Genomic DNA, 27,924 nt, shown 5'->3' on the forward strand with positions numbered 1-27,924 from the left:
AGGTGAGTTTTATTGTAGCTTTATTTGTTAAAAATAAAAATAGATTGAGCAATTTACCAGTATAAAATGTTTACTCAGCTGGACTGAGTGATTCTGCAGCTAAAGGCTAAAGGCCAAGCTAACGTTAGCCGATAAGTCTTTACCGGTGCACTACGTCATGTTTTATTCTCAGATTACTCTCACCTCAGAGTAATTTGCAGAAGCTCTATTGCTGAAGCTGGGTGTGTGTATATATCCAAATGTGAAGAATTTCAGATTGAGTGCGTCTGCTCAATCACACCAGCCGCTTCAGCTTCAGCCGGTCAGCCTCTCCAGCTCAGCTTGGACTCACTCCAAGCAGTCACTGAAACAAAGCTTCTCTCAGCAGGGTGATGTCCGTTACTCATTCTTCTGCTATTTTTCTCTTAATATTGTGGTTATGACTGGCACACCGAGTGTTTCATTTTTCCTGTTACGAATCCATGATGGTGATTGTCCAGTTTGTTCACTGGGCCCTCGAAAAGCCAGATAGTGACATAGAAATCTCTGCCCCTTCTGCGCACTGTTGCCACTTTCATTGCAAGTGATAGCGTCAAAATGATCGAACGACGCGTTCAATGTGAAAGGCCCTTCTGTGTGTCTGTGGTTCTGTGTGAGTGGATGCACAAATGAAGGAGAGAAACAAAATAATTCAGAACTTTAATGCATGTTGATTAACTGACCAGAATGAAAATGTAAGGAGCACACTTATGGCCTAGTTCAAAAATAATGAAGCCAAAGTGTGACATAACCATCAAAATTTAAAAGTGATGTTATCATTTTAGGTATGGTTATATATCATTTTCAATATTTTCTATTGGTCTTGGTTCAGCCATTGCTAGAAATGATCAGTACATATATATTATAATGTGCTAGAGCGTAACGCTTGCAACAACAGTTAGCCGTTAGTGTCTTCTTTGTCTGCAGAAGCCTGATACAAAGAAATTCTGTCCATTAGTTCCTGGTATTATTGAACAAGTAATATAATTATTCTATCGAAGCAGAGTAGGAGATATAGCTAAGGTTTTGACACAAATAAATCAAGGACTTATTCTCAGCGTTATGCTTGGGACAGTTTTAACTTGCTTTAGAAACATGATGTTTTTTCTAGGAAATGACATTTCTACCTTTACAAAAATGTATTACTGTGTGTTAGTATGAAGCACAAACAAACAAATTAACAAAATACAAGGTTATTTCTTTAACATTCAACTTTAAATGATAATGCTAAATATCAATGTCACACAAAATTGATGAAAAAAGTGCTATTTTTGGGGTAAATTTTGTGCATATCTCTAGAACTGTGCGGAATTTTCCATGAAATTTTAAGTACCTGTCAAAGAGACTATAGGCAACTCACAGATAAATCTGGATGGTGCTAAATAAAATAATGGCTTGTTCATGACAACTGCAATACAGATCAGCAGTTAGGCTTCATTATTTTTGAACTAGGCCTTATCAAAGTTGGAATTTTGTTGAACGTAATATTTTTTTGTCCTATCCTGACACCCAAGCCATTTGACATCTCTTTGTCAGCTTTGCAACCCCGCTTCCCTCATTTTGGCACTGAGCAGGAAAACTTAGTCCGTTTAGTCTTACTCTGTTTTTGTACCACGGTGGTCATGTGAAGCGTTTTGTGACATTGTCTCACCATAATTACGAGTAACTTCTAGAATAGTAACAAAAAATAGAGCAAGTACAAGCACCTAATTGCAAGCGTGGATGATGTTGTGGCTGCAGCAATACAAAATAGAGAGCTTCCAGTGCGGCAGATCTCCCAGAAGGCACTGCGGCATGACAACACAAACCAAAGCCCTATTGGTATGTTGTCTCTTACAGGAGAGTAATAAATCATGAAAGAAAGCAATTACCTGGGCTTCCTGTGTGCTCAATTTCATCTCCATTTCTTGCTCCTCCATCTCTTAAATTGAATTGTTGTGACTCAAACCCAGTTGATGCACAACAAAGGCTTCAACAAAAGCTCTAAGCATTGGAATTGTTTTTTTTAAATTGGGTGGTGCTTGGTGATGGAGTCTTGCTTTTTTGATGGCTAAATTATTTTCTCCAGCATTGCCATGCTTGTACGACAACTAGGATGAGAATGATGTAGGAGCGCTCAGCTAATTAGCACCCAGTGTTCAAGTTAAGGAGTCAATGGCTGCCTCACAACCTGAAGACATCCTGATAGAAAAGAGGTTGGATGATTACGACTAGGTCCGGAACATTGGGTACTGGTTGGCTGAGAGCTCTTGCGTAATCATACCAACCTCGATGTAACACAAGTATGGCGATGTTGAAGAGAAAATTGTCTTGGCCATCAAAAAAACATGACTTCATCACCAAGCACAGTAAAACCTGAAACAAAAACATCTGAAATGCTACAACTTTTGTTAGTTTTTTATTTTATTTATTTATTTTTGTGCAACAAGTGTATCACTATATCTACAGCGCCCTCTGATGGCCACTATCGAAAGATGTGTATCAACAGTCTATGGTGTCTGATTTGTCTGGAGGAGGTCTCAACCGCTGGTTCTTGTGATTACCCATAATCCTCATTCTAACAGTTGGTCTTAATTGTGAAATCAGTTTCTGACTATCCCAGAGTTCAGGCAAATGAGGATTTACTTTTGAGCAGAGGGTGAATATTAAATTGTAGGATGACAAACATTATATAAGAATTTCCATGTGTTCTCTCACCGTTTTCCACCAGGTGCTGTTGCCAGTACTGAGGTAAAGATGCGCCTTCAGGAGTTTGTTCTCAACAAGAAGAAGGCCCTGGCCCAGCGGAGCCTCAACCAAGGAGGCCTCCCAAATGATGCTCCCTACTGGTACCGGTGAGGAACGCTGGTTCCATGAATAAATAGAGACAGAACAGAAACAGATGTAAAGTTACAAACTCAAAGCGCTGCACACACAAGCTGCAACAAACACAGCCAGAGGTTTAGATTACAACTTGCAAGGGGTGGGGGTGGGGTTCTCTCATTTTTTTTAACTTCATAAACTTCAGACTACGTAGGCACAGTATTACTCCTCTTCATTACTCATCACACTAAATGCTGGAAAATGATAAAGAATGTTTGTTATGTATTCTTGAATGTGCTCGATGAAGACTGGTATATTTTTTGGCTCAAAATTATCTTAGAGAGTGGCACGATGGATTAGTGATTAGTACTGTTGCCTCAGAACGAGAAGGTTTCAGGTTCAATTCTGACCTGGTCCTTTGTGTGTGGAGTTTGCATGTTCTCCCACGTGTTTGCGTAGGTTCCCTCCCGCTGTGCCGGCTTCTTCCCACTCCCAAAGAAATGCAGGTTAGGTGCATTGGAAACTTTAAAATTGACCGTAGGTGAAATTGTGAATGTGTTTGTCTGTCTTTATGTGGCCCTATGACAGACTGTCCATGGTGTTCTCCTTCTCTTGCCCAGTGACTGCTGGAATAGGCTCTACCCCCACCCCACCCCCCACCCCATGACCTTTAATTGGAATAAGCGGGTATAGAAAATGAATGAATGACCTCTCAGATGAATAATGAGTGGCACATTGCTTTACCTGACATACTAAGATATAAATAGGGCCGAGTTGCCAAAACAAAGAAGAGCATGCACATGCATAGTCACGCACACGTGAGGACAGGATATTAGAACCTGATGATAGGACTCTTGCACAGAAAATCATCCTTCAGTGTTTGTTGTTATCATTATTTGCGCCCTTTGCAGGTGTGCACACTCACTGCATTCCCTTTGTTTCCTCTGGCAGTTACAGTGGGGCAAAAAAGTATTTAGTCAGCCCCTGATTGTGCAAGTTCTCCTACTTAGAAAGATGAGAGAGGTCTGTAATTTCAACTGTGAGAGACAAAATGAGAAAACAAAATCCAAGAAATCACATTGTAGGATTTTTAAAGAATTTATTTGTAAATTATGGTGGAAATTAAGTATTTGGTCACCCACAAACAAGCAAGATTTCTGACTCTCACAGACCTGTAACTTCTTTAAGAAGCTCTTCTGTCCTCCACCTGTTACCTATATGAATGATGGAACTCATTATCTGTATAAAAGGCACTTATCCACAGCCTCAGTCAGCCTCAAACTCAACCATGGCCAAGACCAAAGAGCTGTTGAAGGACACCAGGAAGAAAATTGTAGATATGCACCAGGCTGGGAAGAGTGAATCTACAATAGTCAAGCAGGTTGGTGTGAATAAATCAACTGTGGGAGCAATTGTAAGAAAATGGAAGACATACAAGACCAGGGTTGGGTATCGAGAACCGGTTCTTTTCGGGTATCGTTAAACGATTCGATCCACCAACATCAATAGCCTTTTTGCTTAATGATTCCCTTATCGGTCCTTCAGAGTGGCCATTGTTTTTAAGGGTGTTTGTCGGGAAAATGATCATTTCACTACGTTGATTACAGACACTGCAGCAGGTCTGTAATCAACCGTTTCTACAGCGCAAAGCTGCTTTGAACCTCAAACCAATGAAGCACTGGTCCGATCCACTGCTTCGTTGGAACTTTGCTTCACTCCTCTTCAGAAGCAGCAACTCCACTTCTTAACTCCTCTCAAAGCCATTAAAATATATTAATCGTGAGTCACTTTTGTGCGGATTAAAGTGACTAACTGAGACTCCTGTCTTGTTACGATAAAGAAAGAAGAATCGTCCTCCATTCCGTTGCTCCAAATGCTGCACGGCTCTCTGCCGCTCGAAATTAATAATTTCAAAGCGAATCAACGTTTAAATCAAATGACACCTCTTTCTAAACGTTGTAATACAAACAATAAACTGCAATCGATCAAAATGGTTTTTTTTTCCTCCCAAAATGAGACGCCCTGCATTGATGTGCAGCAGCCCAAGACTGTATGGCTGCAGCCCTGCAGACTCCAACAGCTGTCTGAGCTCAGCTCAGATGTATGGAGAGACTTTCATGCCATTTATGTCTGAAAGGAAATGCTTTTGACAAAAACTACAGAATTTGTTTATTTCTATTTATGTCCAGAGATCAAGGATCCAGTGACCAATTTTATAAAGAAAACATTTTAGTACACAAAAAATTCACAGGAGGTATTGATAAGGGAATCGCTAAGGAATCGGATCGATAAGCGGAATCGATAATGGTATCGATATCAATAAAATCTTATCAATACCCATCCCTATACAAGACCATTGATAATCTCCCTCGATCTGGGGCTCCACCCAAGATGTCATCCCGTGGAGTCAAAATGATCATGAGAATGGTGAACAAAAATCCCAGAACTACACGGAGGGACCTGATGAATGACCTGCAGAGAGGTGGGACCAATGTAACAAAGGCTACACACTACGCAGAGAGGGACTCAAATCTTGCAGTGCCAGGCGTGTCCCCCTGCTTAAGCCAGTAAGTGTCCAGGCCCATCTGAAGTTTGCCAGAGAGCATATGGATGATCCAGAAGAGGATTGGGAGAATATCTTGTGGTCTGGTGAAACGAAAATAGAACATTTTGGTAAAAACTCATCTTGTTTGGAGGAAGAAGAATGCTGAGTTGCATTCCAAGAACACCACATCTACTGTGACGCATGGGGGTGGAAACATTATGCTTTGGGGCTGTTTTTCTGCAAAGGGGACAGGAAAACTGATCCTTGTTAAGGAAAGAATGAACGTGGCCATGTATCATTGAAGATGCAACATGGCTGGGTCTTCCAGCATGACAATGATCCCAAACACACCACTTGGGCAACGAAGGAGTGGCTCCATAAAAAGCATTTCAAGGTTCTGGAGTGGCCAAGCCAGTCTCCAGACCTCAACCCCATAGAAAATTTGTTGAGGGAGTTGAAAGTCCATGTTATCCAGCAACAGCACCAAAACATCACTGCTCTAGAGGAGATCTGCATGGAGGAATGGGCCAAAATACCAGCTACAGTGTGTGCAAACCTGGTGAAGACTTACAGGAAACGTATGACCTCTGTCATTGCCAACAAAGAATATGTTACAAAGTATTGAGTTTAACTTTTGTTATTGACCATATACTTATGTTCCACCATAATTTACAAATAAATTCTTTAAAAATCCTACAATGTGATTTTCTGGATTTTTTCTCATTTTGTCTCTCACAGTTGAAGTGTACCTATGGTGAAAATTACAGACCTCTGTCATTCCTTCTAAGTAGGAGAACGTGCACAATCAGGGGCTGACTAAATACTTTTTTGCCCCACTGTACTTTCCTGCCGCATACAGGAAAGTACATATGTTTACCAAAAATGTACATGTTATCTGGGTACAAGGCTGGATACCCTAAACTGCTGTTTCGTGTATATGCACAAACAACAGTCAGATTCCTCTGTGTGACACAAAAGTTGCATTGAGACAGCCCCTTTGTTACCTGTGGAAAAACTCCAAAATAGTGGCGCTGAACCGGAGACTTGTGAGCATCCCCACACTTGCCTGGTACCTCTCAGCCTGAACAACTCTGGCGAAAGAGTCCAGCTCCTCTCCAGGAGTTTGGTTCCAGCACCTGTGTTGTGCGCAGAGATAAGCCCAGCTATTTCTAGCCGGTATTGCTCAACCTCCCACACCAGCTTTTGGGCTCCTTCTCCACTAGGGAGGTGATGTTCAAAGACTCAAGCCAAGTACCATAACAGAGTATCAGTCTATGTGAGCTGTTGCCCCTGTCTACTGCCTGTTGAACGGGCCTGGCTGTAGGAGGAGGTGACGCAATGTCTGAGATCCATGCTTCAGGATTGTTTGTGATCATACTACATGCAGCTGCGGCCATGTGCAGTTGGACCGCGCCCCAAACCATCTCTGCATATGGGCTAGACATATGCCAGTAGCCCAGCCCTGGATACAGCCCAGACCACTCACACCAGTCAAACAAACTGCACTTTAAGGGCATAATTACCTCATGCTCCATCCAGAGGGCAAAGTGTGAGTCCACTCTGAAGGAAATAGACCCCCTCTCCTTAAAGAGGTAGAGCAGAAAAGATATCATCTCTGAACAGTCCATCAAACTCTGGGCATGTCATATAAGGAGCAGTGGGTGTGTCCCATAGGGTGAGCAGGATGTTCAGATATTGATTTCCCTGACATATGTCACAGAAGTATGACATCAGTAATGTTGGGCATAAATTTGATTTGAGGCTGGGGAGTTGTTGCCTGTACCATCTACACAGAAGAAGAACTGCAGTACGTTTGAGAATGATAAATATGAAACCTTAGTGATATTTAATTGTAAAAGTAGATACAAATCATGCTGCAGAATATGGCCCGCTTTAATGGAATTTTCAGGTTATGTATGACATTAACTGCTACAGCTCTAAAAGATTATTCTGGAGGCAGGACAAGTATGGGAAACTCAAATTTTCCCAGGATATTCAAATTACAAGATTAAGGATTTTGTTTGGGCCCAAAATAAGGAGTACAAATACATACGTTGAAGTAGTTGCATAATATGGACGAGTGACTCAAGAAAATAAACACCAAGAAGTGATGACTTTCAGATCAGTTTAAGTTCCTCTTTCTGTATCATCCTCCTTCTTTCTTTTCCTCTATGTTCCTCTCTAAATATAAATTTCCTTTTCTTGGACTGATTGGCCTTTGGAGACATGTGCTTGATGAAAACATGCATTTATGTCAAAGCCAGCTTAGCTTCACTTTTGCTCCCAACACCACCTTGTTTTGTAAGTTATCAAACACACAGCAGCACACATGTACAGCTCCAGAGGATCTACACAATGCCTTAATCAGGCTTAAACCTACTTACTAGCCATTACTCATTGATACATTCACAAAATTAGAGCGATTTGGCCTTATGTCACATAGATTTTAGGTTCTCGTTGGGACTTCTTTTATGGTGTGTTACATTTGTATGTGTTGTGTAGCAAAACCCAGCACAGCTCTCTGGACCAGAGCTCGCCTCCACAGACTGGTGTGTCCACCTACAACCACCCTGTACTGGGAGTGTACAACCCCCGGGATGATTTCCCACTCCGAAAGACTGGTAAAACACACTCACACACTATGTTGTCCTAATCAGAATTTATTGCCGCCCCTGATTAAGTCCATCATTTAAATATAACCCAAATCAAAGAAGTTGGGAAAGTAAGTAAAATGCAAATGAGGAAAAAAACCCAAAACAAACAAACAAAAACAGTTTTTTATATTTACTTTGACATCTGGTTCATTGCAGACAGAATAAAGACAAGATATTTCCAGCCCAGTCTCACACTTTTTTTCGGGACTGTTTTTTTTTTTTTACCTAACTATTTCTAAACCTACCCCTTCCCCCTAATCATAACCATTACCCCATCACCCCGCATTTCGTGAGAGAGTCATGAAATTAATTTGTGACGATTTTCGTGACGGTATCAAAAACCAATAGATTAATTAACTTTTTGTGAAGCCATCATGAAATAGCGTGAGATTGGGTTGGATATTTCATGTTTTGTGTGGTCAACTCCATTTCATTTGTTCATATACATTCCTGCATTTAAGGCCTGCCACATGTTCCAAAAATGTTAGGAGAGGGGCAATTTAGGGCTAGTAATGATTTTAAACAATTAAATAATGATGTTATTTCATACAGGTGATGTCATCATTTGATTGTAATCATGATTTGATACAAACGTAGTATCCACAAAAGGCTGAGTCTTTGAGGAGCAAAGAAGGGCAGAGGATTTCTAGTTGCCAACAGATACAGAAGAAAATTATTGAAATGTTTAAAAGTGTTCCTCAAAGAAAGATTGGAAGGAATTTGCATATTCTATTACATCCCAACTTTTCCTGACTTGGGGCTGCATGTTCAAAAATAAATGCAAATATATCACTTTTGCATAGATGTAACATCCCAGTTGATTGAAGAACATCAACACAAAATGCTTTCATGTCTAAAATACAACCATGAAATGTATGCAAGACATAATTATTGGCACACTTTGAATTTACAGGGAATTATGGCTTTTGCAGCCAGTTTTCTGGTCAGTTAATGTGTCTTGGACTTCCTTTACATCAGTCATTCAGAAATACAAAGAGTATTGTACTGTATAGTTAATCTATCTGGAGTAGTCATTTCTCAAAAACTGAGTGCAAGAAGGAGACTAGTGACCAAGACTCCCATGACGACTCTGAAGGAGTTATAGTCTTCTGTGGCTTGTCATTGGAGAACCTGTGCATCCTGCCACGTTTGTCTGTTGCATCACCAGTTACACAGCTTCACGGTGGTGGGAAACAGACAAGGATTTTCTTTAAACCAAAAGATGTAAATTCAGCTTTCGTTTGTCAGAAGGTACATGGATACTTGAGCTGAAAGTTGAGCTGTTTTCTTGTATCGTGCCCCGGTTTCCTCCCACATCCAAAGACATGCGGGTTAGGTAGATTGGAATCTTTAAATTGTCCTTAGGTGTGCGTGTGGGTGTGTCTGTGTTTGTTTGTCTGTTTGCGACAGACTGACGTCCTGTCCTGGGTGTACCCTGCCTCACGCCCTATGACTACTGGGATATGCTCCAGCCCCCGGCGACCCTTAATTGGACTAAGCAGTAGAAGATGAATGAATGACTGAATGATTTGTATGACTTTAGGGAACATGGCATTGACTTAAAGATTGTCTCTAAATACACCCAAACCTTAAAAAAACAAAACAAAACATGGTAACCTCCTAAAAGCCAAAAACCTAAAGACAAAAATATATCCTTTTGGGGACAAAATTTGACTCCACCATGTAGCTATGTAAAATGATTGTTTCCATATTGTGATGAAATGCAGGTACATATTAAGACACAGTGTTGCAGAGCTTGTATTTAAGGATACTCACATTTTGGATGGGTTACATACACAGAGTATAGTAGGAACTCTAATGTCCAGTGGCTGTTATACAAACTCATGTCTACCCTGATTTTGATGGCATCAGCTCTCTGGACCATTAATCACATTCACATTAGTCTGTCAGGATCTCCCAGCATCCCTGTATGAGTGTAAGTGTAGGTGATTAAAGAGGTCAATAGAGTGAGAGAGGTTTTTTTAATATATATAATTTAATGCCTGAGATTTTATTAGTTTTAATGGTTCATAACTTCAGGGGTTGGTATAAATCTGGTGTTGCTTATCAATTCTTTGATCTTGATGGACACGGCCTTAATAATGACAGAAGAATTAAGTCTGACATAGGTCATGAGGTCTGTTGGAGCCGGTGCTTAGGACCCCTTCACAAATAACATGATTGAAGCCGACTAGCGCACAGAGGAGGAATTATATGCCATTTGTATAAAACTGGAGCCGCCTCAAATGCCTCGTACACCTGTCGTCACAACCATTCACACACACAAGCGGCCAAAAGACAGCGAATGCCCTGCGCGTGCTCATTTGATCCCCCTCTCGGCAGGTGTTGGCCAAATTCTAGGTGCCACACATGAACATCTAATACCACTCGCAGGGCACTTAGAAAAGGCGGGGCTATTCACACTCCTGGTACGATAGTAGACAGCAGGCGACCACATTCAACCCGTCTGTCAGGTGCCACATGAAAGTGGCGTAACCTAGCAACACACATGGGTGTGACTGTGCAGGCCCCCCCCCCCCCCCCCCACACACACAAATGGCGTGTGGAGTGTGTCGTCCCCCAACACAAATGGCTTGTGGCATGTGTCCCCCAACACACACACACACACACACACACACACACACACACACACACACACACACACACACACACACACACACACACACACACACACACACACACACACACACACACACACACACACACACACCATGAATCCACCATCATCAGCTGTGGCTGAAGGTCCTGGAGTCCGGGCACTGTCCACTGCACTACTCCCACATTTGTACAGCCACATTTCTCCATGTAATGTGGAGTTGAGTCAGGAAGGGCATCCGGCGTAAAACTTGTGCCAATTCAACATGCAGATCCACCTTGGATTTGCTGTGGCGACCCCAAGTGCAAACAAGGGAGCAGCCAAAGGGACTTACTTTTATATATATATATATATATATATATATATATATATATATATATATATATACCGTATTTTCCGGACTATAAGTCGCACCGGAGTATAAGTCGCACCAGCCACTTTATCCATTATAAAGAAAAATAAACCATAAATAAGTCGCACCGGAGTATAAGTCGCACCAGCCACTTTATCCATTATAAAGAAAAATAAACCATAAATAAGGTCCACTGGACTATAAGTCCCATGGACATACAGGTATGTTAACATGAAAAGTTCAGATGATAATATTGTGACGGCTACTGTTTTCGGATGCATATTTCACCAGTCGCAACTTGTAATCTGCAGAGTATGATTTTCTTTTTGGTGGCATTTTTTCGGTCCTTCTCCGTTGTCTTGTTATGTTATCAGTAACGTTAAAATTTTTATTTTTCTATGGTAGTCAGAAGTCGCAGGAACAGTCACACAAGCCTCGAGTGCCCTCTCGTGAGCTGCATTTTACCTACGGATATGTTTGTATTTTGCGGACCACATTGCGAGCCGAACCATGCAGCGCCTACCTGCGCAGCTCATGACCACCCAGCGGTGTCGATCCAGCTCCTTCCAAGTGCAGACGCTAATCCTCCGCCGTCGCTCAGTGCTCCCATGCAGCTCTCAGCGTCAACTCTGCTCACACTGATATCCAAGGGTTGAAGCTGTCTTGTTAGCCGTCCCGGAATAAACACCATGTTCGTCTGCTTCAAACGCTTTTCACAATCATCGACGCCAGCTCCTTCCAAGTGCACACGCTAATCCTCCGCCGTCGCTCACCCAATGCTCCCACGCAGCTCTCAGCGTCAACTTAAACACTCTGCTCACATTGATATCCAAGGGTTGAAGCTGTTCTGTTCGCCATGCCGGAATAACAGCAAGCACCGTGTTCGTCAGCTTCACACGCTGTGGGTGAGGTGAGGAATACGCATCCAAAGTTCTGTTCTCTGATTGGTTATCGCGACCAGCGTGAACTATAGGATGGCCGTCATACTACAGTGCCCATGATGCATTGCATTTCCTTTTCCGGTGGCCATTTTAAAACATAGATCGACTCTGTCACGTAAAATTGTTTTGTTACAGTAAATTAATTGAGATCCTACCGGTATATTTTTCATTTATAAGTCACACCGGAGTATAGGTCGCAACCCCGGCCAAAACTAAAAAAGTGCGACTTATAGTCCGGAAAATACGGTATATATATATATGATAGACTTGAATGGATTTGTTCGTCCCAGTCCAGATGTTGTGGAGCAAGATAGAAAATAATCTGTTTGGCAGTTTGTCAAACACACTGTGTCTGTCACGACATGAGATACCAGTCTGTTCCTTAATAATTTAATTATGAAGTTAGTTAAAATAATCAAATATGGGAAATAATCGGGTGAAAGTAAGAGCTTCACATGCTTGCATCATATTAAAGATATTAGTATTAAACACTGTTCTTAACTTACCTACAGCGCCACTTTTACGAAGTGCTTGTCTGCAAAAATTTCAAATAAAACAAATAAAATGAAACAGCATGCCAGCCAGGGTGAAAGTAAGATTAATCAGTAATTTCTGGACCAAGTTGACAGAAATCTGAAAACACTACACTGGAATATGGAGGATATCATAGAGAAAATAATCTCATTCATGTATATTCTTGTATTAGTAAAATATACAATGTCAAAGCGACTGTCATGTGACCCACCAAACTGAGAGAAAAAGCATTTCCATTCTATAAATGTGCTCTTACAGAATATCTCAGGATGGAAAACCATGTGAAGAAAAAAGCCAGAGGCTCATTAAATAGGGATAAATTGAGGCTTCTGAAAGTGAGGCTTCTAATTGAATCGCTGAAGGAATGATGAGATTAAATAGAAATAGATTTTTAAAACAGTGCAGCAGCCGATATATATATATATATATATGTATATATATATATATATATATATGTGGTAGATAGATAGATATCTGTGTCAACATGTTGCTTGTGATAAACAATGTCTCGGAGACATTCCACATCCATGTATAAAGCTACTATTAAGAGCTGAGATGCCGGTTAAAATAGAGCAGCATGCCGTTTTAACCTGCATGTCAGCTATTTTATCACCTTTGTACATTTATGTGAACATTTTAGAACATTTACGTCATGTACAAAGCCGCAGTTAACAGCTGAGCTGCGCGTTAAAACAGCCTGCTGCGCACACACATCCAGATCCAAATTCCCACAGACTCTCTCAATGTAAAATAAAAATTTTACTTTCATTGAAAGCTTCAGTGAAAGGAACACAAAGCAAAAGATGATAAATGAACATGCTACTCACCCAGTTGTAAAGATTTCCAAATAAAAAGTCCACAACTTCAAAGAAGCCCCCACATGCGCATCATGAGCATGCCCAATCGTCAGCGAAGGCATCAAAAGTCCACTATTCCTCACACAGATGGACAGCCAGAGAACATTTTCAAGTTCCACTAGTCCTCAGGTACAGATGGCCAACTCTTGAAATGAAACAGAAGTGAAAGTATCTCCTTCCTGAGCATGTTGAGTCAGTTTTCTGACTCAACATGCTCAGGAAGGAGATGCTTTCCTCCACTGGATTGTCACTGCTGGCAAGTCCTGGGTACATCACTATGACCTAGAAAACAAGCAGCAGTCACTGGAGTACAGGCATAGCCCTCACAGAAGTTTGGGACAAGGCAACACTGTCAGTGGTGTGTTGATTTGTCCCACCTAGGTTATGCCTGTCTTGCCCATGCATCGCCTCTTTACCCATTTATGGAGTGGCCAGTAAGGCCATATAGACCCAACTCCTTTGAACTTCAAATCTGCTCTTCAGAAAACCTATGAGCAATGTCCCAGAAGGATTGTCCAGTATAGATATAGTGTAAAGAGTCTACATGTGTAGTTGTACAATTGGCAGACTTTGAGGATGTTCAACATGAAATCTCAAGGAGATTAAAATCCATTTACACAGCATGACCTCTTTTTAGCCTTGACAAAAAGAAAAAAATTAAGAACTGGTACCATAAAAAAAAAAAAAAAAAAATTTCAAAGCTTAAAAACTTTTACTTTTACTGATGTTAATGAAGCTGTTTGCAGAGTGTGCATGTGTGTGAAGTGTGTGGTGGTGTAGCTGTGAAGCAGCGGTCTCCTTACAGTGCAATTATTCACTTAACGCAGCGGCAGGCGGCTACAGCCGGTGCTCCAGCCCTGTTGACTTTGAGCCTCTGGGTTTTTGGCAAGGATGGCACAGACCACAGTTGACACTGGCCCACACAGCCACATTCCACCCAGGGAGAGGAGGAGAAGTAGCAAGCAGCAAGAGAAAGAAAGAAAGAAAAGAAACAGGGGATAAGACAAGAAGGAAGACAAGAGATCATTGAGAATGTTGGGCGATGACTGCAGCAGCAGTAGAGGTGATGCATTGTGGGAGGTGCAAGAGGAGAGGTGAAAAGGAAGATTTTGGCTGAAGTTAGCTAGTCTAATGTGCTAAAAGTTTGTGTGATTGAGAGGAGTAAAAAACAATAAGGAAGATGTCAGAGTGTGAACAGCCTGGGTTTGTGTAAGATGTCTCTCAGACTGTGCTCTGAGAGGAGAGAACCTGTGCCACCCTGATATTTGCCTACAGCGGTGACGTTCTTCCAGGGTTTACTTATGGTAATGCCAGCATGGAGAGGTTAGAGGCTCTTTTATATTGCCACTGAACATAAAGTATCGGCTTGGCACCAAAGCGCTCCGCAACGGTGAAAGAAGCAACAGCGTTTTTTTGTGTACATCTCCCATTTATAGTTGTGAAATTAACTTCGCTGTGATAACAGTAATTTATCATGAAAATACTTACACAACTTATCAGTATACAAAATGTTTGAATGCTATGTGCACAACATCAGCAGTACCTCTATAGCTCTATAGCAGTAAAGTAACTTTTTTATATATAGGAACAACATTACTTTGTGATTATGCCACAGGTGATGCCAGCAGATCAATGGTGGGTGCAGTTTGTTAAAAGCAGAAAAAGAAAAAAGTCAATTAGAATTATTTCTTAAATTTCTTCAGCCGCAATTTAAACTAAATTATTAAAATATTATAAATGTAAGTCTCTTTGGCTTCTTGTTTGATTTCATTTGGGATCACCACTGCAGATCTGAGGTAGATCGGCATGTTGAGTTGGCACACGTTTTACACCAGATGTCCAGGAACCGGTGTTGCCGCCCGAACAGTTGCCCCCTGAAAATCGGTCCACCCTGCCTTCACTGCGCATGCATCATTAGCTGCGGTTCACAGATTATTGCCTCGTTTCTGGTTCAAAATGCTCTCTAGTCATCATCTTTCTCAGTGACAGATATCTGAAGCTTTTGTACAACAGTCATTTCCACATAATTTCAGCATTATTTCATCAGAAAAGACGGAGTAAGTGTTCAAGCACTGCGGCTACACAGACTGCTAGCTAGTTCACTGTGCGTCCGTCATTTCAAAGCGTCACCAAGTATCGCCTCGTTTCTGCTTAAAATGGCCTAATTTCTGCTTAAAACTGACTTTAGAATGATTTAAAAGGTTTTACCTTGTTATCTGATGGTTAATAATCACATTAATCCATTTGATCGCTTTGGGTGAAGAGACTCTCAGAACTCCGAAATGACGCATGCTCAGGCAGGGTGGACCAGTTGTTAGAGGCGGACCATTTGGTCTGTGACACCGGAAACCTTCCGCTCTGGAAACAAGGACACTTAACCGCTTGGCCACCACTGCTGATTTCTCACACGCTTATACCTATGAGCTTAAAAAATCGTAGAAATCAGCATCATTAACACTGAATCCTGTATTTTCCTGTCAGAAATGATTGTTCTCTGTTATTAATATTCTGTTTCACTTTTAATGTAAATATTGGAGTCTTTGTTGTTCTCAGTTTTAGGATAGTTTGTTTTATTGCTATGAAGCGTAACAGGGTTTGGCTCTGAAAATGCACTAAAATACACTCCAGAGCATCTAGCATTTCAAATTTTTCCTGTTGTAGTTCTCCAGATGCCTCCAAAGTCTAAAGGCTTTAAAGGTGTTAAAGCCTTTGGGTTTTAAGTCCTTAGGTCCTGACATAAGAGGTCATGTTGTCCTAACCCTCGCATAATGCCTGCATGAATGCAACATGTCTACATACATTTAACTGGTCATTTATAAACATTTTTTAATGCATGAGTATACATACAGTATATGCATAATCAATGAAACATTGAATTGACTTAGATTAATTAGTACATCATACAGAAAATGCATCAACAACAATCATATTCACTAAGAAACCCTAACATATGTATATGTAGTATATGGTCTTGGCAGACAAAAAGAACCAAGATAATTCTCTTATGTTCTTGATAGTGTCTGTTTATGAATTTATCTTCTGTAAATGGTGGCTTAAACAATCACTTCTATTCAGTTTAAGTTAAATTCTGTTTTTTATACAGTGCCAAAATGTATGTCACAGCATATGTTATATACATAAGTGAGGTCTAAACCTTACCCACCCCATGACCAAGCAGATTGTCAACATTGAGGTTTCTTCCTCTGAAACCTCAAGCAGACCATACTCAGTGGGGTGACCACTTGCTTTACGTATTTAACAAGACAAAACAAAAAGCACAAGTTTGTCAAAATAAATAAATAAATTCAAATTCAATAAAATGTTCACACTGTAATAATGATTAGAAGATTAGAGTCTCAGTGAAATAGCCTGAATTAATAAGAATGAATGTTTTTGTGTTGAACCAGATGGATCATTGAGGCAGGATATTTCCATAGCTCACCCCAACCCAGATGTACCTTCAACCTCTCTCCAGCATGCCCATCACCATGTAAAGCAAGTGCTCACATTCAAAAGTTCCAATGTAGACTGCACACCCATCAATGCAAGTTCACATCGAAACATCTATGTGAGACAATGAAGACTGTACTTGAAATCCTGAATTCTTTTAGTATCAACCCTCATTAAAGTGCCCAAATTAGATCCAAGGAGTCCTGTTCAGTCACTCTACAGCAGTTGAACCTTGCATGTATCACTAGGTCTGGTCCATCCAAAGACGTGATAAGGACCTTGGATAATCCACTTGCATCAAACCCTTGGTCCCCCACTATGGCATCTCATCATTACAACAACTCTTCCAACTCATGACATTAAGACATCATTGTTGTGTATGCAAAGCTAATGAAGAGCTCTTTCATTATGAACCCTAATTAGAGTAATACTGAACATGGGTTATAGATGGTTGCCATGGTAACCAAGGGCAACATTCCCAGAGCATAATGCTATGGAATATGGTCTTTGGAAAATAAATGATACTTTGCATCAGCTGTGCGATGCGCTTCCCTGAGCATGATCCAGCATGCAAGTGCCTCAGTGCTGTGGACCCAGTAAATGGTAAAGGCCTTGACGATGTTTGCTTACCATCTGGCTGCAGCAGAACAATGCCTACATTTAGGTGTTAAGGATGGGCATATACAATGAGGCAAATCAGTATTTGATCCACTGTCGATTTTGCAAGTTTTCCCACCTACAGAGAATAGAGAGGTCTGTAATTTTTACCATAGGTACACTTCAACTGTGAGAGACAGAATCTAAAAAAATAATCAGAACACATTGTATAATTTTAAATAATTAATTTGCATTTTATTGCATGAAATAAGTATTTGATCACCTACCAACCAGTAAAAATTCTGGCTCTCACAGACCTGTTAGTTTTAGATCCTAGGGCAGTCTGTGGCACAGCGCTGCGATCTCCATCCGCCACTCTTGCCTTGTAATTTTAATTTTTAATTTGCAATTTCACACATCTTACTTCTACACGTTTAGTAAACACCTTCACCAGTTTAGAGTCAGGGTCACTAGGCGGTGGTGGGTTTGCATGGCAGGCTGTGGCACGGCGGTATTCCGTGGCCACCCACGGCAGTCTGCCACCTGCCGTCTCTTGCCCTGCTTTTAATGCAACACTTGATCTTGCACACTTAGGGGGTTGTACACAGCAAGGGAGATTAATTGTAACAACTATGGTGGGGTTGGGAGGTAGGGTGAGTGTGGCATGTGGGGGTGGCCCCGGGTGGCTGTGGATGTCTGGGGTTCTGGGGTGGGGGGGTCTGCCTCGCCGGTTCTGCCGTGGTCCCGTGGCCCTGCTCTGGGCCTGTGGGGCCCGGGGTCCCACGGCCTGTTGCGGGGTGGTTGGTGGCAGTGGGGCGCGGGTTTTGGCACTGGGGGGTTGGCAGCTGCTGGGGGATAGGGGCCCTGGTCTCCGTGGGATGGGCCCCGCTCTTGCTCAGGTGGTCTACGGGTCATGGGCTTTGGTGTTTGGGGTGGGATCTGGGGTGGGGGTGGGGTGTCTGGGGGGCCCTGCTGGCTGCGCTGGGGGCCTGGCTGTCGGGGGGCCTTGTGCCCTCCCTGGCCCCGGGGTTTGGCCTTGCCTCTTGTCTGGGGGCCGGGCACTGCTCTCATGTGGCTCGGTGGTCCCTACCTTGTGCTTTGGATTCGGTTGCGGTGGCTCCTTTGCCCCCCATCCTTGCCGCCGCTCACTCCTTCCCTCGGGGGCTGTGGCCCTGGTGGTGTGGTTCTGGGGCTCCCCCTATTGGTGGGCCTATGCCGGCACCCTGCACGCTTCCCTTGAGTATGGGGCTGCTCCCTGTGTCTCCGTGGGGAGGGGTGGTGTCGGGGCTGCGTTCCGGCGCCGTCATGCCGCTTGCCTGTTGGTTTACTGTGCTGCCCGGTGGCTCTGGGGGCTGCCTTTCCTGGCCCCTGTGGCCTTCCGCTGCTCCATTTCTCCTGGTTCCCCCGGGGCCCTGCATCCTGGACTCACTTCCGTCCTTGCTCGCGGCCGGCCGCGTGGCTTCTGACGTGCCAGAGTGGTCCATGTCATATGGTAAGGTTCTGTACTCTTGTCTTGGCCCAACACACCAGCCACAGTAGTGATCGGATATTTAGCTGTGATCTGGGTCTCTGTGTGTGGATGGTTGTGTGTTTGTGGCCGTCACCACAATTCGGTTTTTGGGTGCTCTTAAGGGGATTAACACTACGGTGTTCTAGGTTAGGGTATGGATGCTCACTAAGTAGACAACAGACTGTTGCTGTCACTGTTTGTTCATGTGTGGTTGTTTGTCATGGTAGGTTGTATGGTTGGGGCCCTGTCACCTCGGTGTCTCACATCAGTTATTGTCTTCACCACTTGTCTCTCGTTCTTGTCTGTCTTTGTGTTGTTTTGGTGGTTGGCCCTTCCTGATAGAAGCTGTCGGTTGGCTTTGAGTAGGATGTTATAGGCTGATTGGGAAGGGCGGATGGGGGTCTCACACACACACACACACACACACACACACACACACACACACACACACACACACACACACACACACACACACACACACACACACACACACACACACACACACCACATTCACTCACACACCACATACCTTCTGTCTTGCAAAAATAAATTGCATATATGAGTATTAATGTTCATAAATGGTTCTGCCAGTGTGGCATTTACCATTACTATATGCAGACGGGGGAAAAAAAGAAGTGATCCTATTGTGCACTCTTTACCTGTATTAATTGCACCTGTTTGAACTTGTTACTTGTATAAAAGACACCTGTCCTCCCACTCACTCAATCACACGCCAACCTATCCACCATTACCAAGACCAAAGAGCTGTCTAAGGACACCAGGGACAAAACTGCAAAACTGTAGACCTGCACAAGGCTGGGATGGACTACAGGACAACAGGCAAGCAGCTTGGTGAGAAGACAAAAACTGTTGGCATAATTATTAGAAAATGGAAGAAACACAAGATGGGGTAAGGATGAGCCCAGAACTACACGGGAGGACCTGGTCAATGATCTGAAGAGAGCTGGGACCACAGTCACAAAGATTACATTAGTAACACACGACTCCATCATGGTTTAAAATCCTGCAGGGTAGCAAGGTCCCCCTTCTCAAGCCTGCACATCTCCAGGCCCGTTTGAAGTTTGCCACTGACCATCTGGATCATCCAGAAGAGGGATGGGTATCAGTTTTTTTGGTATCAGTTTCACTTGCCGTTTTTGGAGGATGAGAACAACCCCAAGAACGCTGTCCCAACCGTGAAGCATGGGGGGTGGAAACATGATTTTTGGGGGTGCTTTTCTGCAACAGGGACAGGACGACTGCACCGTATTGAAGGGAGGATGGATGGGGTCATGTATCGCAGGTTTTTGGCAAACAACCTCCTTCCCTCAGTAAGAGCTTTGAAGATGGGTCGTGACTGGGTCTTCCAGCATCACAATGACCCCAAACACACAGCCAGGGCAACTAAGGAGGGGCTCTGTAAAAAGCATTTCAAGGTCCTGGAATGGCCGAGCCAGTCTCCAGACCTAAACCCAACCGAAAATCTTTGGAGGGAGCTGAAACCCAAAACCTGAAAGCTCTGGAGAAGATCTGAGGAGTGGATCAAAATCTCTGCTGTATTGTGTGCAAACCTGGTGAAGAACTACAGGAAACGTCTGACCTCTGTAATTGCAAACAAAGGTTTCTGTATCAAGGTCTGTTTTTCTGTTGTATTAAATACTTATTTCATGCAATAAAATGCAAATTAATTATTTAAAAAATCGTACAATGTGATTTTCTAAATTATTTTTAGATTTTGTCTCTCACAGTTGAAGTGTACCTACAACAAAAATTACAGACCTCTCCATTCTTTGTCGGTGGGAAAACCTGCAAAATCAATCAATCAATCAATTTTTTTATATAGCGCCAAATCACAACAAACAGTTGCCCCAAGGCGCTTTATATTGTAAGGCAAGGCCATACAATAATTATGTAAAACCCCAACGGTCAAAACGACCCCCTGTGAGCAAGCACTTGGCTACAGTGGGAAGGAAAAACTCCCTTTTAACAGGAAGAAACCTCCAGCAGAACCAGGCTCAGGGAGGGGCAGTCTTCTGCTGGGACTGGTTGGGGCTGAGGGAGAGAACCAGGAAAAAGACATGCTGTGGAGGGGAGCAGAGATCGATCACTAATGATTAAATGCAGAGTGGTGCATACAGAGCAAAAAGAGAAAGAAACAGTGCATCATGGGAACCCCCCAGCAGTCTACGTCTATAGCAGCATAACTAAGGGATGGTTCAGGGTCACCTGATCCAGCCCTAACTATAAGCTTTAGCAAAAAGGAAAGTTTTAAGCCTAATCTTAAAAGTAGAGAGGGTGTCTGTCTCCCTGATCTGAATTGGGAGCTGGTTCCACAGGAGAGGAGCCTGAAAGCTGAAGGCTCTGCCTCCCATTCTACTCTTACAAACCCTAGGAACTACAAGTAAGCCTGCAGTCTGAGAGCGAAGCGCTCTATTGGGGTGATATGGTACTACGAGGTCCCTAAGATAAGATGGGACCTGATTATTCAAAACCTTATAAGTAAGAAGAAGAATTTTAAATTCTATTCTAGAATTAACAGGAAGCCAATGAAGAGAGGCCAATATGGGTGAGATATGCTCTCTCCTTCTAGTCCCCATCAGTACTCTAGCTGCAGCATTTTGAATTAACTGAAGGCTTTTTAGGGAACTTTTAGGACAACCTGATAATAATGAATTACAATAGTCCAGCCTAGAGGAAATAAATGCATGAATTAGTTTTTCAGCATCACTCTGACACAAGACCTTTCTGATTTTAGAGATATTGCGTAAATGCAAAAAAGCAGTCCTACATATTTGTTTAATATGCACTTTGAATGACATATCCTGATCAAAAATGACTCCAGGATTTCTCACAGTATTACTAGAGGTCAGGGTAATGCCATCCAGAGTAAGGATCTGGTTAGACACCATGTTTCTAAGATTTGTGGGGCCAAGTACAATAACTTCAGTTTTATCTGAGTTTAAAAGCAGGAAATTAGAGGTCATCCATGTCTTTATGTCTGTAAGACAATCCTGCAGTTTAGCTAATTGGTGTGTGTCCTCTGGCTTCATGGATAGATAAAGCTGGGTATCATCTGCGTAACAATGAAAATTTAAGCAATACCGTCTAATAATACTGCCTAAGGGAAGCATGTATAAAGTGAATAAAATTGGTCCTAGCACAGAACCTTGTGGAACTCCATAATTAACTTTAGTCTGTGAAGAAGATTCCCCATTTACATGAACAAATTGTAATCTATTAGACAAATATGATTCAAACCACCGCAGCGCAGTGCCTTTAATACCTATGGCATGCTCTAATCTCTGTAATAAAATTTTATGGACAACAGTATCAAAAGCAGCACTGAGGTCCAACAGAACAAGCACAGAGACGAGTCCACTGTCCGAGGCCATAAGAAGATCATTTGTAACCTTCACTAATGCTGTTTCTGTACTATGATGAATTCTAAAACCTGACTGAAACTCTTCAAATAGACCATTCCTCTGCAGATGATCAGTTAGCTGTTTTACAACTACCCTTTCAAGAATTTTTGAGAGAAAAGGAAGGTTGGAGATTGGCCTATAATTAGCTAAGATAGCTGGGTCAAGTGATGGCTTTTTAAGTAATGGTTTAATTACTGCCACCTTAAAAGCCTGTGGTACATAGCCAACTAACAAAGATAGATTGATCATATTTAAGATCGAAGCATTAAATAATGGTAGGGCTTCCTTGAGCAGCCTGGTAGGAATGGGGTCTAATAAACATGTTGATGGTTTGGATGAAGTAACTAATGAAAATAACTCAGACAGAACAATTGGAGAGAAAGAGTCTAACCAAATACCGGCATCACTGAAAGCAGCCAAAGATAACGATACGTCTTTGGGATGGTTATGAGTAATTTTTTCTCTAATAGTTAAAATTTTGTTAGCAAAGAAAGTCATGAAGTCATTACTAGTTAAAGTTAATGGAATACTCAGCTCAATAGAGCTCTGACTCTTTGTCAGCCTGGCTACAGTGCTGAAAAGAAACCTGGGGTTGTTCTTATTTTCTTCAATTAGTGATGAGTAGAAAGATGTCCTAGCTTTACGGAGGGCTTTTTTATAGAGCAACAGACTCTTTTTCCAGGCTAAGTGAAGATCTTCTAAATTAGTGAGACGCCATTTCCTCTCCAACTTACGGGTTATCTGCTTTAAGCTGCGAGTTTGTGAGTTATACCACGGAGTCAGGCACTTCTGATTTAAAGCTCTCTTTTTCAGAGGAGCTACAGCATCCAAAGTTGTCTTCAATGAGGATGTAAAACTATTGACGAGATACTCTATCTCCCTTACAGAGTTTAGGTAGCTACTCTGCACTGTGTTGGTATATGGCATTAGAGAACATAAAGAAGGAATCATATCCTTAAACCTAGTTACAGCGCTTTCTGAAAGACTTCTAGTGTAATGAAACTTATTCCCCACTGCTGGGTAGTCCATCAGAGTAAATGTAAATGTTATTAAGAAATGATCAGACAGAAGGGAGTTTTCAGGGAATACTGTTAAGTCTTCTATTTCCATGCCATAAGTCAGAACAAGATCTAAGATATGATTAAAGTGGTGGGTGGACTCATTTACTTTTTGAGCAAAGCCAATAGAGTCTAATAATAGATTAAATGCAGTGTTGAGGCTGTCATTCTCAGCATCTGTGTGGATGTTAAAATCGCCTACTATAATTATCTTATCTGAGCTAAGCACTAAGTCAGACAAAAGGTCTGAAAATTCACAGAGAAACTCACAGTAACGACCAGGTGGACGATAGATAATAACAAATAAAACTGGTTTTTGGGACTTCCAATTTGGATGGACAAGACTAAGAGACAAGCTTTCAAATGAATTAAAGCTCTGTCTGGGTTTTTGATTAATTAATAAGCTGGAATGGAAGATTGCTGCTAATCCTCCTCCTCGGCCCGTGCTACGAGCATTCTGACAGTTAGTGTGACTCGGGGGTGTTGACTCATTTAAACTAACATATTCATCCTGCTGTAACCAGGTTTCTGTTAGGCAGAATAAATCAATATGTTGATCAATTATTATATCATTTACCAACAGGGACTTAGAAGAGAGAGACCTAATGTTTAATAGACCACATTTAACTGTTTTAGTCTGTGGTGCAGTTGAAGGTGCTATATTATTTTTTCTTTTTGAATTTTTATGCTTAAATAGATTTTTGCTGGTTGTTGGTGGTCTGGGAGCAGGCACCGTCTCTACGGGGATGGGGTAATGAGGGGATGGCAGGGGGAGAGAAGCTGCAGAGAGGTGTGTAAGACTACAACTCTGCTTCCTGGTCCCAACCCTGGATAGTCACGGTTTGGAGGATTTAAGAAAATTGGCCAGATTTCTAGAAATGAGAGCTGCTCCATCCAAAGTGGGATGGATGCCGTCTCTCCTAACAAGACCAGGTTTTCCCCAGAAGCTTTGCCAATTATCTATGAAGCCCACCTCATTTTTTGGACACCACTCAGACAGCCAGCAATTCAAGGAGAACAGGCGGCTAAACATGTCACTCCCGGTCCGATTGGGGAGGGGCCCAGAGAAAACTACAGAGTCCGACATTGTTTTTGCAAAGTTACACACCGATTTAATGTTAATTTTAGTGACCTCCGATTGGCGTAACCGGGTGTCATTACTGCCGACGTGAATTACAATCTTACCAAATTTACGCTTAGCCTTAGCCAGCAGTTTCAAATTTCCTTCAATGTCGCCTGCTCTGGCCCCCGGAAGACAATTGACTATGGTTGCTGGTGTTGCTAACTTCACATTTCTCAAAACAGAGTCGCCAATAACCAGAGTTTGATCCTCGGCGGGTGTGTCGTCGAGTGGGGAAAAACGGTTAGAAATGTGAACGGGTTGGCGGTGTACACGGGGCTTCTGTTTAGAACTACGCTTCCTCCTCACAGTCACCCAGTCAGCCTGCTTGGGATCTGCCAGGGGGGAACTAACGGCGGCTAAGCTACCTTGGTCCGCACCGACTACAGGGGCCTGGCTAGCTGTAGAATTTTCCACGGTGCGGAGCCGAGTCTCCAATTCGCCCAGCCTGGCCTCCAAAGCTACGAATAAGCTACACTTATTACAAGTACCATTACTGCTAAAGGAGGCCGAGGAATAACTAAACATTTCACACCCAGAGCAGAAAAGTGTGGGAGAGACAGGAGAAGCCGCCATGCTAAATCGGCTAAGAGCTAGTAGCTACGCTAACCTAGCGGATTCCTAAAAACACGCAAAGTGAATAATTTAGAGGTGATTCAGCAGAAGGAGTGCTTTAGTTAAGGCACGTAAAGATTACACTGGGAAACAAATCGTAATCTAGATAACTAGATCAATCTAACTGTGCAGATTAAACAGCTAACAGATACAGAAAAACACCGCTGTGCTCTGGAACAGGAAGTGATACAATACCGCAGTGAGAGCCAACCACCAGTAGAGTCCAAAATCGACAGTGGATCATATTATTTGCCCCATTGTAGGTGGTGAGGACCATGTGGCGATGCTGATGCATGTTCACTGACCTGACTTAACAGTTATTTAAATGTTTCATATTGTTAAATAACTGCAATATGAATAAAGAACATGTAACATGTTATTTTGTACTTCAGAGTCTACATTACTGTTTCAGATATGATTAGATTTTATTCAGTTGATACCCTCCATCTTAAAATCACTGTGTTGGCCCTAATACTGATGCTTTGGATCACCTGGGCACATCCCAGATCGCAGAACCTGGCAGATGGCCCTCTGGTAATTAGTTTGAGATTGAGATCACAGACTTAAACAGATGATGATGATATGTTTCCCTGGTCAAAAACTCCTGCAAAGATGACTTTAATAAAAATAAAGACTTGAAATCTGTTAAAAGGCTTCTAGTCTGCAATATCACTATGTGCTTTTTACAGTTATAAATAATTATATTTGTTTAGAGTTACTTGTGGTTGGAATTTGTTTTTTTGTTTTGTTTTTTTGTACTTTGATGATGTAAAATTTAGGCAGCCGGTCTGCTCTGTGTCAGCCTGATCCCATCAGATCTCAGAAGCTAAGTAGAGCAGGATCTGGTTAGTATTTGGATGGGAGACCTCTTTGGAACACCAGCAGCTGTGTGTGTTTCTCTAGGTAAAACTTGCGTCAGGAAGGGCATCCGGCGTAAAACTTGTCAATTACCACTGCGGATCTGGCTGTATCCGCTGTGGCTACCCCGAACAATACCGGGAGCAGTCGAATGACCACCACCAGGATGTAAAATTTAAAGTCCCTGTATTCTGTGTGCCTACCCTACTATAAACAAAAATTCAGCCTCAAAATGTTCATTTTAGGATTCTGTCACATACGATTGCCATGGCCGGAGAGAAAGACAAGCATGAGTTGAGAAAATTGGAGGCCCACTGTTCTTTAATGGAGGCTATTTTTCCAGAATGTCTTTTCACTGTTGAGTTAATGTGTTTCTGTAGCTAAACTGGGGTATCCTGTTCTTCACATTATTACACACACTGTTAATAGTGTACAAAACAGCATGTGTGTGTATATACACAGCTTTTCACTGCCGTTTGATAATGCAATGCTGTATTTACAAATGCACTTATATCATGATGGCACATCATGATCGTGGCATTTTATTGTGGAATTCAGTGACTTAGGTACCTTTGTTACAAAGAAGAGGTTTACTGTGCCCTTGACTTCATGGATGACACTATGGTCTTTGTAATCCTGTTTCAAGAGTAAGATCCAGAGTTTCCATGACTTGCTGAAGTCTGTGGTGGAAGTGTGGAACTTACAGAGATATTCACTTTTCTCAGCACTAGCATTCATGTCTCTGGGTTGTCAAATTTTGAGATCAGAAACAGCCAGTGAATAGCACATGGAGTGATGAGGTCATTGGACAGAGGTGTTTGGTGATTCCATTATCTTTGCAGGAGAACAAAGGCCCAAGTCTTGAGGATCCTGGTGCTTCCATCCTTCTGAATGACTGTAGGACTCAGATGTTATCCAGTGACTTAAGGCAATGACTAGATGTGTTTGGTACAAGGTCACTTTGGGAGGGTTCTTGGGTACTGCTCAAAAGCTTTGTAGTCCAGTAATAATTGGTCATTTTTTGGCCAAGGTTGGAAAAAAAAAGTAGAAAGCTGAAAATTGCTGGATGCAATCTTTTAACCATCCTAAGCAAGATACTAAAAGTCCCCATGTATTCTCCTTGAACTTTTCCTGGTGTGACATCATGATGCCATGAGTGTCATGGATATCGAAAACAGTGTTTCACACATGTTCATCATTTAATTATTTGCAGTGGTATATGCATTTTCATTGTTTCATTGATAGACAAGATTGCTTAAAAATGAAACAGATATTATTATGATATCAAGTAGGCGCCATGACGTCATTGGTTGTGATTGTGTGGCTGCAGGAAGTCATGTCTGTTCTGTACAGTTTTATGTAGCCATTGCCATGGAAATGGCTACAACAGTTCTGAAAAACCAGACATTTGTGTATCAGACACTGATGAAGAGCATGACTTTGATGGAAAAGAGAGCAAAGATGAGTTCATTTCAGATTCACTGGTACTGAAAAATCAAAATATTTGATTTCCAGATGGCTGACGAGGATCATTTTGATGAGTGTGACTTGATCCATAACTTTTATCCATGAAAACGAAAATCCCCTTAATAACCTTTCATGTAGGCAACAGTCCAATTTGAACTGTAATACTATATTGTGAACCCAAGTCCCTAAGTTTGAAAAATTGCATAGAACATCTATCCTGGATTGTATAACATCCTCTTTTAAGAGTATTTTGTGGTTCTTCAACATTCCAGTGAAAATCCCTATGATTACTGACTATGAGGTAATACAACATGATGACATCATATTATCGCTCTGGGGGTTGGTAAGGTTAGTCCTTACTGGCGTAAAGTGCCTTGATTTGACTTTCTTGTGATCTGGTATTATATAAATATAATTATAAGTGAATAGTATATTGATGTGTATGTCTGTGTGTCGACATGTAGTAGTGAATTTGTATTTATGTAAATATGACTGATAAGAATTGTT

At 42.0% G+C, this 27,924-nt stretch overlaps 1 protein-coding gene and 1 long non-coding RNA gene across 6 annotated transcripts in view; one reads left to right on the forward strand and one right to left on the reverse strand.

Annotated features, from left to right (window-relative positions):
- The window catches only part of LOC117514130 (histone deacetylase 4-like), a 289,818-nt gene that overhangs the window by 186,662 nt on the left and 75,232 nt on the right, over positions 1 to 27,924 (forward strand). For all 5 annotated transcript variants that reach the window (XM_034174436.1, XM_034174429.1, XM_034174444.1 and 2 more), the window contains 2 exons: positions 2,729 to 2,852; positions 7,868 to 7,986. In XM_034174436.1, the coding sequence (XP_034030327.1) occupies positions 2,729 to 2,852; positions 7,868 to 7,986 (243 nt within the window). The remainder of the gene's footprint in view (positions 1 to 2,728; positions 2,853 to 7,867; positions 7,987 to 27,924) is intronic.
- On the reverse strand, positions 7,521 to 27,705 carry LOC117514168. Its single transcript, XR_004561823.1, has 3 exons — positions 27,583 to 27,705; positions 22,870 to 22,873; positions 7,521 to 7,532 (listed from the first exon to the last, which is right to left on the reverse strand). It is a non-coding gene; the product is annotated as an uncharacterized LOC117514168 (long non-coding RNA).

Source organism: Thalassophryne amazonica, chromosome 1 (assembly GCF_902500255.1).
Source record: "Thalassophryne amazonica chromosome 1, fThaAma1.1, whole genome shotgun sequence".
Taxonomy (NCBI): Eukaryota; Metazoa; Chordata; class Actinopteri; order Batrachoidiformes; family Batrachoididae; genus Thalassophryne; species Thalassophryne amazonica.